General features: G+C 31.9%; 2 protein-coding genes across 2 annotated transcripts in view; one reads left to right on the plus strand and one right to left on the minus strand.

The window, feature by feature from the left end:
* Positions 1-6,153, plus strand: part of LOC108690301 (probable cation-transporting ATPase 13A3) — a 6,723-nt gene extending 570 nt beyond the window's left edge. The window contains exons 2-17 of the mRNA XM_018197517.1: positions 200-255; positions 404-571; positions 731-798; positions 913-1,179; positions 1,427-1,631; positions 1,708-1,906; positions 2,020-2,131; positions 2,221-2,410; positions 2,603-2,803; positions 2,980-3,165; positions 3,307-3,696; positions 3,894-4,035; positions 4,190-4,335; positions 4,472-4,700; positions 4,892-4,973; positions 5,062-6,153. Coding sequence (XP_018053006.1) covers positions 200-255; positions 404-571; positions 731-798; positions 913-1,179; positions 1,427-1,631; positions 1,708-1,906; positions 2,020-2,131; positions 2,221-2,410; positions 2,603-2,803; positions 2,980-3,165; positions 3,307-3,696; positions 3,894-4,035; positions 4,190-4,335; positions 4,472-4,700; positions 4,892-4,973; positions 5,062-6,097 — 3,677 coding nt within the window. The 3' untranslated portion in view covers positions 6,098-6,153. The remainder of the gene's footprint in view (positions 1-199; positions 256-403; positions 572-730; positions 799-912; positions 1,180-1,426; positions 1,632-1,707; positions 1,907-2,019; positions 2,132-2,220; positions 2,411-2,602; positions 2,804-2,979; positions 3,166-3,306; positions 3,697-3,893; positions 4,036-4,189; positions 4,336-4,471; positions 4,701-4,891; positions 4,974-5,061) is intronic.
* Positions 6,154-8,016: 1,863 nt separating this feature from the next.
* LOC108690308 (testis-expressed sequence 10 protein homolog) lies at positions 8,017-11,193 on the minus strand. Its single transcript, XM_018197531.1, has 5 exons — positions 10,666-11,193; positions 8,810-9,980; positions 8,488-8,719; positions 8,195-8,349; positions 8,017-8,120 (listed from the first exon to the last, which is right to left on the minus strand). Exons 1-5 carry the CDS (start codon positions 10,864-10,866, stop codon positions 8,017-8,019), a joined length of 1,863 nt encoding a protein of 620 aa, XP_018053020.1. The 5' UTR covers positions 10,867-11,193.
* Between the last annotated feature and the right edge of the window lie 476 nt (positions 11,194-11,669).

Consider the following 11,669-nt stretch of genomic DNA (forward strand, 5'->3'; position numbering starts at 1 on the left):
GTCTCTACCAAAAGAGTACTCTTGTTTTATTTTTATACAAAAAATAAATAAATATATATTTTGTATTTACACAACAGAAATAGAAAAAGCAAAATGAAACAAATATTTTATATTTCAAATACAAGTTAATATAATATATTTTACTTGCGTTGTAATGGATAATTGATATATAAGATAACTGACGTTATTTCTTTCTTAGGAATAAACAACAAAAGTGTTTTCTGGCAAAAAATTCATACTGATCAAAATGAACTGGTATGTACATACACACATTTATACATATCGCTATATCTTTTCTTTCAATATATGCATTAAATCTATAATTATATGTTAAATAATTATCATTTCATTGTCATTTAATTGTAACATCGTCTATTGCATTAATGTTAATATGGTATTTTAGCATATTTATGGATTCGAGAAGAGTTCATTGAGAATTATTCTGACATATATATCATATATATTGTCCGTTGGATTGGTTCGATTATTGTTCCATTGGTATCCTCGGTTGTATCTGTACGCGACTCATCGAAAATGTGCTTTAAATTGCGCCACGAAAATACTCGCGATAGTAAGTCTTTTCCTTTCGTTATAACATTATGCGTTTTATATTATAAATTATAACACACACACACACACACACACACACACACACACCACAATAACTAAATAACTATAAAATATTTTTGAGAATAATAATTATGTTTCTGATTTAATACAATAAATGTAGGATGATTATCAAGGATATAAATCATACTTTGTACAGGATGTCCAGGAAATTTCTACTAAAGATATAAGGTAAGTTTATTAATATATAACATTAAAAGAATAATATATGACTATGCCGAAAATGGCGAATTTTAGACTATTATATAGTCTCTAATTCCATTACTATATAATATACACTTTCAGTGCGAAAAGTTTGTCGACTACTTTGGGTACTGTTGATCGAGAGCTCTTGGAGAAAATAAAAGACAAAAAATTAAAAATTAATTTAGAAAACGGTACACGTTGCGAGGTTCAGGAATATAAAGCTTTTTGGTGTAAAAAGAGATGTTATGTCTGGGATACTACAAAAAATATATTCACGAAGCTCGTTGGACTTGACCATGGTACAATATGTTCCGATCTTCACGTCTCGCGCGATAACGGCTTGTCCAAGGAAGAACAGTTACTTAGGTGACGATCCTATATAGATTAAACTCAAGTAGCACATAATGCGCATATAATGCGTTTTTTTAGCGCTTTGCAAGCGTGCTGTGTTATTGGGGATATATTTATACACTCATATACATGCACATTAATGTACAGATAGATGTAATATGTCAAACAATCTATTCTACCTACGAATTAATACACAACAATAAATCACAACAATAAATGCAGTTTTCTTTCACAATTAAGAAACATTTTGTCTTCGTAACAGGCGCATTGTCTATGGAAATAATGACATTGTTGTTCCACTTCAGAGTATCGGCGTATTACTACTTCTAGAAGTTTTAAATCCATTTTATGTTTTTCAAGTATTTACCTTATCTGTATGGTTCGCGGAAGGCTATCTGTATTATACTATCGCTATAGTGTTAATGTCTTTGTTTGGTATAACCAGTTCTATAATACAGACGCGTAAGGTACGTAGAAGAAAGAAAATTTGTCTTATAATATAAAATATTCATTCGCGATTTCACACACATCGATTTTTTTTAGAACCAAATAAATCTACGCGGTACTGTTGCATCATCAGAAAATGTACATGTACTTCGTGACACTGGTATCTTCGAGAATATTTCTAGTAAGCAATTGGTACCCGGAGATATTATAAAATTACCGAAACATCGAGCGACTCTCGTATGCGACGCGGTTCTATTAACTGGACAATGTATATTGAACGAATCCATGTTAACAGGTAAATATGTATCACACACACACACACATACACACACACACACACGCGCGCGCGCGCGCGCGCGCGCGCGACTCTATATGTTTTGCTGAATTTGCTTGCTCTACTGATTTTAGGCGAATCTGTACCAATAACAAAAACATTCTTACCATTGCACCATACATTGTACGACGCTAAAGAGTATACGTATCACACGTTATATAATGGTACCACTATAATACAAACCAAGTATGAACGATATGATACTTTTACTTTCAATAATATAATAGACATAGCTGGTGATAATTATATATAATTAATAAGTGACATGATCGCAGATCTCACGGCGAACAACCAGTTCTTGCGAGAGTAATCAGAACTGGTTTTCTAACTACCAGAGGTACTCTAGTTGCTACTATACTGTATCCACCTCCAGTGGATTTCAAATTTGATAAAGATTCATATAAATTTATTGGCATTTTGGCAATTATCGCAATTTGTGGTTTTGTATATACCATAATAACAAAGGTATAATAATTTTTAACATTTTCAAATAGATGCATGTATACTTATTTATAATTATTAGTTCGTTTTTATAAAAAGATAAAAGATATCATATAATAATAGTAATAATAATAGTAATAATAATAATAATAATAAATAGAATAATAATAATAATAAATAGTAATAATAAATAGACGATATTAAATGTATAATTAGGTCTCGAGAGGAATTACAGCTGGCGATATAGCGATAAAAGCATTAGATATCATTACGATAGTCATACCACCAGCATTACCAGCCGCGATGACTGTAGGAAAACTGTACGCTCAAATGAGATTGAAATATGCGCAAATCTACTGTATAAATAACAGAGTTATAAATGTTTCCGGCAGTATTAATTGTGTATGTTTCGATAAGGTACGTGAGAGAAAGGGAAAAATTAAGATGACAAAGAGATTAAAAAGGAGCAGCATTATGTCGCAGTTAGCTATGTAATCGCGGGACAGGCGAGCAATTTGCAAATCAATATTGCGTAGTATACTGCAACGTTAACGATAACATTTTTTTCTCATTTTGACGGTTTATGTCTACAGACAGGGACATTGACCGAGGATGAATTGGACATGTGGGGTGCTGTAGCATGTACAAATGGCGTACTTGCCGAGGTTCAGGCAGATATATCAAAACTCGAAGATCATCCTCTTTTCGAAGGAATGCTAGTTTGTCACAGTTTGACACTTATCGATGGAGAAATTTGCGGAGATCCATTGGATGCAAAAGTAATAATTAATATACTAATATATCTCTCTTCCACTTAAATGTCATCGCTGCTTTTCTGCGACGTAGTTCTATCGCTCGATATCTCGCGACGTTACTTATTAATATATTGTTATTATATACGTGTATACTACGCGTTATAGATGTTCGAAAGTACCAAATGGATGTTGAAAGATTCGGATTGCATGCATATAGATCAATTATATAACAACTCAATAATGCCGATTGTCGTGAGGCCACTAGAGAATGTAAGCTTGACGAAAAATGTGATGAACAAAATTACGGAGATTGATACAGTACAACGATATCAGTTCTCGAATTCTTTACAACGAATGTCCGTGATCGTACGTGCATCAGGATCGGATAATTTCAGAGCTTACACAAAAGGTTCTCCCGAAACGATAATCAATCTAAGTAAAATGGAAACTGTACCGAAGAACATTTCGCTCACTTTGGAGCATTTTACGAAACGGGGGTTTCGCGTGATAGCTATAGGTCGCAGAGAGATAATATCCAAAAGTATAAGCCAAGAGGTATAATATACTAAGTATACACTGCATGTAATGTATATTCGTGCAATCTTTTTTCTTTTCACATAAACGTATCTCAATCAGTACTCGATCATGTATGTATATATGTATGTATGTTTATTTAAATAAAAATGTATCTCAATTAAGTGACGCGATATATATACATGCAAAAGTGTCATGAAAAGTGTATATGTTCATAGATATCGAAATTGTCTCGAGAAACAATTGAACGGGACTTGGATTTCTTAGGACTAGTCATTTTGGAAAATCGACTGAAGCAACCGACGGCATCAGTGATTATGGAATTAAGGGAAGCCAACATACGCGTGATGATGATTACAGGTTTAATGGAACAATTTATAACCATATATATATATATATATATATATATGTGTGTGTGTGTGTGTGTGTGTGTGTGTAACACGTGTACGAATATAATCTTTCAAATATAATGCTAAGCATTCATGCACTAATGCACGATCTTTGTGCTTCTCAGGAGATAATATTCAGACCGCGATAAGCGTCGCGAGAGAATGCGGAATAATTTCGATCAAAGAACACATCGTGGATGTGACCGTAGTCTCGAATGAGGAAAAGGGTTGTCCGGATATAATTTTCAATATTCAATCTCCAAGATTGCAGGTATAAATAATTAATTATTCCATTTGTCTGCATTTTGTCTACAGCCGCAGTCGCGTTTTGCTTGACAATTAATCTGCAGTTATAACGGCCATGAATGTTGATGCAGATTAATACGAATCTTTCGAATTTCTTATAGAGCACACAAAATCATTTAGTGTCACTGCCGATGTTCAAGGATATAGAATGCGATATAGCCAATTGCAATTATAGATTTGCCTTAACGGGACAAACGTGGCAAGTGATGCGAGAATATTATCCTGATATCATGGATCACGTTTGCATACGTAGTGCAATATTCGCCAGAATGAACAGCGATCAGAAGCAACAGTTGGTCATGGAACTAATACGACTCGGTTATTACGTAGGTATGTGTGTTTCGAAAATATCGAGAAAGCGCCGGATAAAGTCCATTAATAACGTTCCAAACATGACAAATGTTAAAGAATGTATCTATGCGCGCGCGCGCACCTCACACACACACATAGAATATAGTATAATTATGTGAAAATTATTGTATACGATGCTTCTATATATATATATATATACATATATATAGCCATGTGTGGAGACGGTGCCAATGATTGCGGAGCGTTAAGGGCCGCGCACGTCGGTATATCTCTTTCCAAAGCAGAATCTAGGTGAGTTAAACGTAAATTACGCTAGCTATTTAATTCTGTTATTTTTTTCATTATATTAATTAATGATTTGCATTGACATATTTTGCAGCGTGGCCAGTTCCTTTATCTCAAGAATATCCGATATAAGCTGCGTTTCACAAATAATACGGGAAGGTCGTGCTGCTTTAGTTACATCGTTTGGAATATTTAAATTTATGATTGCGTATTCCCTTACGGAATTTTTGTCCGTTATAATACTGTATTCCATAGACTCGAACTTGACAGATCTACAATTTCTATTTATCGATATTTTCTTAATAATCAACTTTGCTTTTTTTTTCGGTAAGACTCACGCGTGTAAGAACAAATTATCCAAGACAACACCGATGACAAGTCTGTTAAGCTTCACTGCACTGTTATCTCTAACAATACATATGCTTGTAATGATCGTTTTTCAAGCAACAGTGTATCATGCAGTTCGACAATTTTCATGGTTCATCCCGTTCGTTTCTACTAGCAACACCGGATACACATGCTATGAAAACTATTCGGTATTTTGTGTCTCTATGTTTCAATACATTACGATGGCGATTGTGTTTTCACGCGGGAAACCCTACAGACGTGCAATCTATACAAATGGCGCATTTATGTTCTCCATATTTTTATTAACGGCCATATGTATATACATTACAGTTTACCCCGCGGATTGGATAGTGAGCACGTTGCAGTTGATTTTGCCACCCGTTTACGACTGGAGGTTTATTATCCTAATGCTCGCTCTAGCCAACTTTCTTATTTGTTTATTTCTGGAAAGCTTCGTAATAGAGCGCGTCATTGAAAATACTTTGAAGAGAAAATTACACAAACCGGAAAAATCAAAGAAACAATATCTAAAGATGGAATATGAACTGAAGAATTGTGAAAGCTGGCCGAAATTTAAGAGCACTTATCAAACGCCAGAGTTATCTGTGCGAAAAGAAGGCAATGTACGAAATATTGCGAATATTACACGTAATAGTCACTGTCAAAGCGGTCAAATTTCGAATGACCAAATAGTGAACGATCTTAACAACTCGATCAAGCTATCGAATAGATGCATCGACAAGAAAAATGGATTCGAAAATTTTGGCTTTACAAATGATTGAATGTAGTGGCGAAATATATATAGATCGAGCCATTTTTATATCCTAAATATCTTTTTTTCTACAATAAAATAGGTTTTTTCAGATTTTAGATTTCGAGGACGATGTACTTTGGTCGCGTTCTTTTTTTTTGTAGATTGAGGCGTCAAAACGATATGAAGGTCACATCTCTACTTTTTAAATGAAATTGTATGCTTTTTTTTTTTACTTTTATATAATGTGATTTCTTCAATTATTCTGTATATAAAAATATTGAGATATCAAAAAATGAACGAGATATTTTATATTTTATTCTAGCATATATTGACGAAATATCTCGTAATATCTATTAATTTTTTGCTAATCTTACTTAATTACTTTTATAAACAGAATAATGAAATCAATTAATTATAAAGAGAATTATACATATAGTTGCTTTAAGAAATACGTAGGCAAAATGCATAATTTTTTTATATAAGGAACTTTGTATTTTTTTTACATTTTTACATCAATTGATTCATCTCATTATTTTGTTCATAAAAGTACTAAGGTACGATTGTTCACATTAATAGTTCGCGAGATATTTAATATTTCATGTTAACATATGTCAGAATAAAATATAAAATAGCTCGTAAACTACTGAGACTTTGTGTGTGTGTGGGTTTTTATCTTAATACTTTTATCTACAAAATAATACGAGGAAGTGTATTATGTGAGAAAAATCATACAATTTCATTAAAAAAAAAGGAAGATAATCTTTTGGTTTCACCACCAAAAAAAAAGAAAAAACAATATAACTAAAATAAGTCTTCTTCGAAATCGTTTCTTTTTCATCTAAAGTTAATAACAGTTTTTTTTGTAAAAAGTGTGGAAAAAAATATTTGGGAATATTAAAATGGTCCATTCTGTATACAGGGTCTAAAATTGTTCTGACAGAGTTCGTGGACATGTAGAGCGGATTAAACTGAGACGGAAAGTTCTCTACCATTTTGCAATTTTCAATAGTTAACAAAATATTAATTGCTAAAAATTGCCGAAAATTGGTCTTCAATAATTTTTTATTCAAATACTATCAACTTTATAGAAAAATTGCAAGAGACAAAAATTGTTTATTTTCTTCTCATAGAGCTCTAAGAATTTTTTTTAGAAAGACTTTCCGTCTCAGTTTAGTCTCTACATGTCCACGAACTCTGTCAGAACAATTACCAGACATCCTGTATATTCACACAAATTGTCTCTTCAAATAAACAAATCGTAAATCTAGTATTTGCACAGAAAAGTAATATTTATTATATAATATAAACTTTGTTATAATATTATATAATATAAACTTTGTAGGTAAGTAGGGAAATGTAGATAAGTAAGGGAAAAGAGATTATATCGCGATATCTACATGTACGTACAACTTGATCGTACGTTAACACTGTTTTATCGTACTCAATTCGTAATTTTTACGAATCATAATACGGATAGCCTAATGCATTATAGACAGATGTGCACGTTTCTTCTAATATAACAACATTCGACTATCTTGGAAATATAAGCGGTAATGCAATATATATAAAAGTACCAAGAATATCATATATCGTATAGCACTTTCATGATAGTATATCAGAAATATCTCGAGAAACTTTATATCTAAGCACCTTTATGTATCTCGGAGAAATCGCTCATGCGATAGAATGGTTAAATACAAATCGATACAAATTGACGACTTAAATTAACATTCGAAACATATGTTTTCCGTTCATTCGCGATTGTCTCATTCTCGCGGAATAATTCATTCAAGTCATACGCATATACATTGACACACGCGTGTACCATCCATTGTTTCATAAGATGCTAAATGTTAAATAAAAAATTGATCAAAGTCTGCACTTGATATAGAAAAATCATATTTTTAAGCTCGGTATCTATGTATATATAACTGCGATCGATTTAATTTAATAGTAAATCTGTGAATCTATAAAATAAAATAGATTATATATCATAAGTCTCGACTGTTTGTCGTCATGTGTACCCACAATGTCGATCTTCTTAGCATTTTCTGAAAAGAATAAAGCGTTAATATGATAAAAACGATAGCACAATATATGATTTAATCAAATTTATACAACTTACCAATAATAGATTCGTGTTTAGCTATTAATTCTTCCCGGATCCATTCCTTAAAACGTAAAACTATTTGACTGATCATGTGAATTACGACGTCATCTATGCTCGGTTTCAGGAGTAAACTTGGCAAGATTGTGACATAGCTTTCAAATATTTTTTCTCTGTCAAACGAAACAAATAATAATTAGCGACCGTCTACTAAGTTAATTATATGTTATCTCACATATTCCTAAATAAGTGTTCTCCAAAAATTAAATTATCACTGTTTACAGTTTTTACTTTTTATTTAAAACGATTACCTGTGCAACTCATTTAAATTGCTGTTCAACATAATGTCACCAATAATTAAATATAAATGCGATTGCAATTCTTTATTAGGCAAACGAGAAGATGCTTCAATAATCAGTCTTAAAGTATGATTCAAATTAATACAGTTGCTATACCAAATTGATCCAGCTTTCAAAAATAAAGTTTTTAGTAGTTTAGTTAGTTGAGGTAAAGTCGACGAGTCGTACCAATTTTCAATAATACCTGAAAATGAGAAAGATTTTATAAAAAAGCGTCTCATACATATAATAATTAGATAATATTACTTGTGTTTATTACATAATAATAATTTACCATTTAAATACTTCAGAATGAATATGCAATAGTTCCTGACAGACTTGGGAAATTGTTCATTGCAGTTAAACAGAGATGTAAACCATACATGAATTTGACAAAGTCCCAAATTTTGTTCCAAACATCCTTCCGTAAATTCCATTTGAGAAAAATCTTTTTGACGTTTTCTGGATTCATTAATAAAAGGTTTTACTTTACCATAAGGAAACCTCGATAGGAAATTTTTTATATATGCATTATGAAACGTATCTTTAAACCAATGTTTCATACGTTTGACGTTATAATCATCCTGATCCAACATATCAATGTATTGCACAATCGATTGCATAATTACAATGACATTTTTCAATAATGCAGCTGTTTCGCTCAAAATTGTAATCTCTGTGTAACTCTCAATTTTCTCATCTGGACATACTTCGAGCCAAATATCAGACATTAGTGGCATCAATAAGTTTACATATTTTACAAATTCTTCTGTAGGTAGGATTTCTTTTTCACGATTATCTATCGACATCATATCTTCGTTAAGATTAATTTCACAAAATTGAGTCGCACTATCGCTATAAACTGGAATAAATTTGGTATATTTTTTCGTTTTCACAAACAGAGGCATAATCGATCGTGTACCTATACAAAGTTTCCTGTAGCTAACAATAGAGATAAATAAATTAGCTAAACGTTCCAGAACTTTAATTCTCCATTTTACATTAGTACTTTTGGAATGTAATGACGTTGTTATTAATTGTGTCACAGGGCTATCTTCATTATGCAACCTGCATATCATACCCAAAAAATTAGGTAATATTTTATGACTATCTTTCGCCAATACACTATTACAATTTTGTATAAGCACATCTAAGAAAAGTAGAGAATCTTCTTTCACATGTGGATCAATATGTGTCATTGCACAGCTCAGATACGATATTATAATTTCACGCAAAGGTGTCAACTGTTCATTTGAGATAAGACCAAGAATAAAATTAAGTGCATGAAAAGAATTTGTACGTATTTCTTTCTCTTTATCAAGAGATAAAGCTGCGATACCATGTAACAGAGAATTCAATCGTGAATGTAAAGATTTTGGAGGATTTTGTAACAAGATGTCTTTTAATTGTTTCAAAGCATCTTGTCTCACAGTTGAATTGTGATGCCGAAAACGTGTTAATAAATCCTGGAACATTACAAGTTATATAATAATGTACGTACAAGGTCGAATTATAACGCACTAAACACTTAGATTTACGCAAGACATCAACATTCGGTAATTGTTGAATTCAGCCTCCTCACCTCCCCGAGATTAATAAAATTATACATTCGATACGTTTTTACACTATATGAACGAATTTGGAAAATAATGTGTTGCCCTGCTCCGCGAACCGAGCTAATAATTGTTGAAGTTGAGATATCCAGATTAAGAAATCTGTTGTATCGATGACAGAGGGTTACATAAATTTTCTGTTGTAGGGACAAATACTTAATCAAGACAAATACTCTGCTGTAAAAATAACAATTATATAAAAAATAATTTGTATTCTTAAATTGTATTCTTAAAACAAAGAATGTGTTTTTAAAGCAGAAAATTTATAATTGAAACAGAAAATACTTATTCTAGCTTCAATTATATGTTCTTCTCATGTTCTTCTATGCCATCGATGTAATAGATTTCCTAACCTGATCATCAACTTTAATGATTAATATTTTGGTCCATAGAGTAAAGCGATATATCTTTTTTGCCAAATTCATTCATTTGCAAAAACGCGTCAAATAAGTTTAATTTTAATATCGGCGGTGAGGAGGAAAGATACAACAATTATCTAACATAAATATAAAAAAATATTGTAAACCGAATTACGTACATCGATATTCAATTTGCGAGTGCTAAGAACTTCTGTTTCATCTCGTTGCTTTAGTTGTTCACGAATTAGTATCTTTTTTACTTTAAACGATGTATCTGTAGCGTTCAAACCTTTTGTTAATTGATGGACGGTCTTCGCTTTTAATTTCACTTTCGCCTTTTCCGATTTTAGGCGTTTTAAACGTTTATGATTCTTACTCATGTCTCAAAACGAAATATATTGTAATATTTATAAAATAGTTATATAAATTAAACAATAATTAAAGTATTCTACAGAACTTATTCGCGTGAGAATAACTCTTCTACTCGACAGAGTCGATGCGGTCAGAATCCGCCGCTTATGCGGTGAGTAACAAAAAACAATATGAAGAATACGAAAGTCCAAAAGAGTAATATAAACTCGCGTAATATAATTGCGCGTTTGAAGCCGGTCACACTTTCCAAAAACGCAATAACATCCGATCACATCGATAGACGAGTATCCTACATATAACAAGTATCCTACATATACTTTACATGAACTTAACTATTTGGCATACTTAAAGCCTGCGGCACATGATGCTTGTTTTCCTGCTGAATTGCTAGATGGATTAGAATCTTGTCACTATATTGGTTGCGGTGCTGTCAGGGCCAGCCAATACGGTGGCAAAACTGTAATCAACACAAGCATTTGGCTGCTGTGCCCAATGTGGCGTCGAGCATGTCTTGGCCAAGATTGCCAAGTCGAAAAGAATAATTACCTTAGAATTTGTAGTAAAATTTTCCAAGAAATTTTTAAAAATAAATGAGAAATTCCCAAGAAATTCTTGAAAAGGTAGAAAATTTTATAAAAATTTAGGGAAAGAAATCACAAAATTCCTGAGAAAAAATTTTCAAAAATTAATGTTTTATTTTATGTTTAGTAAATAATGGAGTCCACAAACTGGAGTGTAAACAAATTATTTTATTTTAATAATAAAAATATTTCACAAATACACGAATATAACATTATTTATATAATGTTGC

The sequence above is a fragment of the Atta colombica genome, unplaced genomic scaffold (assembly GCF_001594045.1).
Source record: "Atta colombica isolate Treedump-2 unplaced genomic scaffold, Acol1.0 scaffold307, whole genome shotgun sequence".
NCBI classification, from domain to species: Eukaryota; Metazoa; Arthropoda; class Insecta; order Hymenoptera; family Formicidae; genus Atta; species Atta colombica.

What these genes read in the sequence shown, in the direction of transcription:
- LOC108690308 (XM_018197531.1), bottom strand. Translation starts at nt 10,866, where the DNA reads ATGAGTAAGAATCATAAACGTTTAAAACGCCTAAAATCGGAAAAGGCG. An exon ending in CATTCTGAAGTATTTAAATG is followed by an intron (nt 8,720 to 8,809) that starts GTAAATTATTAT and finishes TCTCATTTTCAG; the next exon opens with GTATTATTGAAAATTGGTAC. An exon ending in AATTTAAATGAGTTGCACAG is followed by an intron (nt 8,350 to 8,487) that starts GTAATCGTTTTA and finishes TTCGTTTGACAG; the next exon opens with AGAAAAAATATTTGAAAGCT.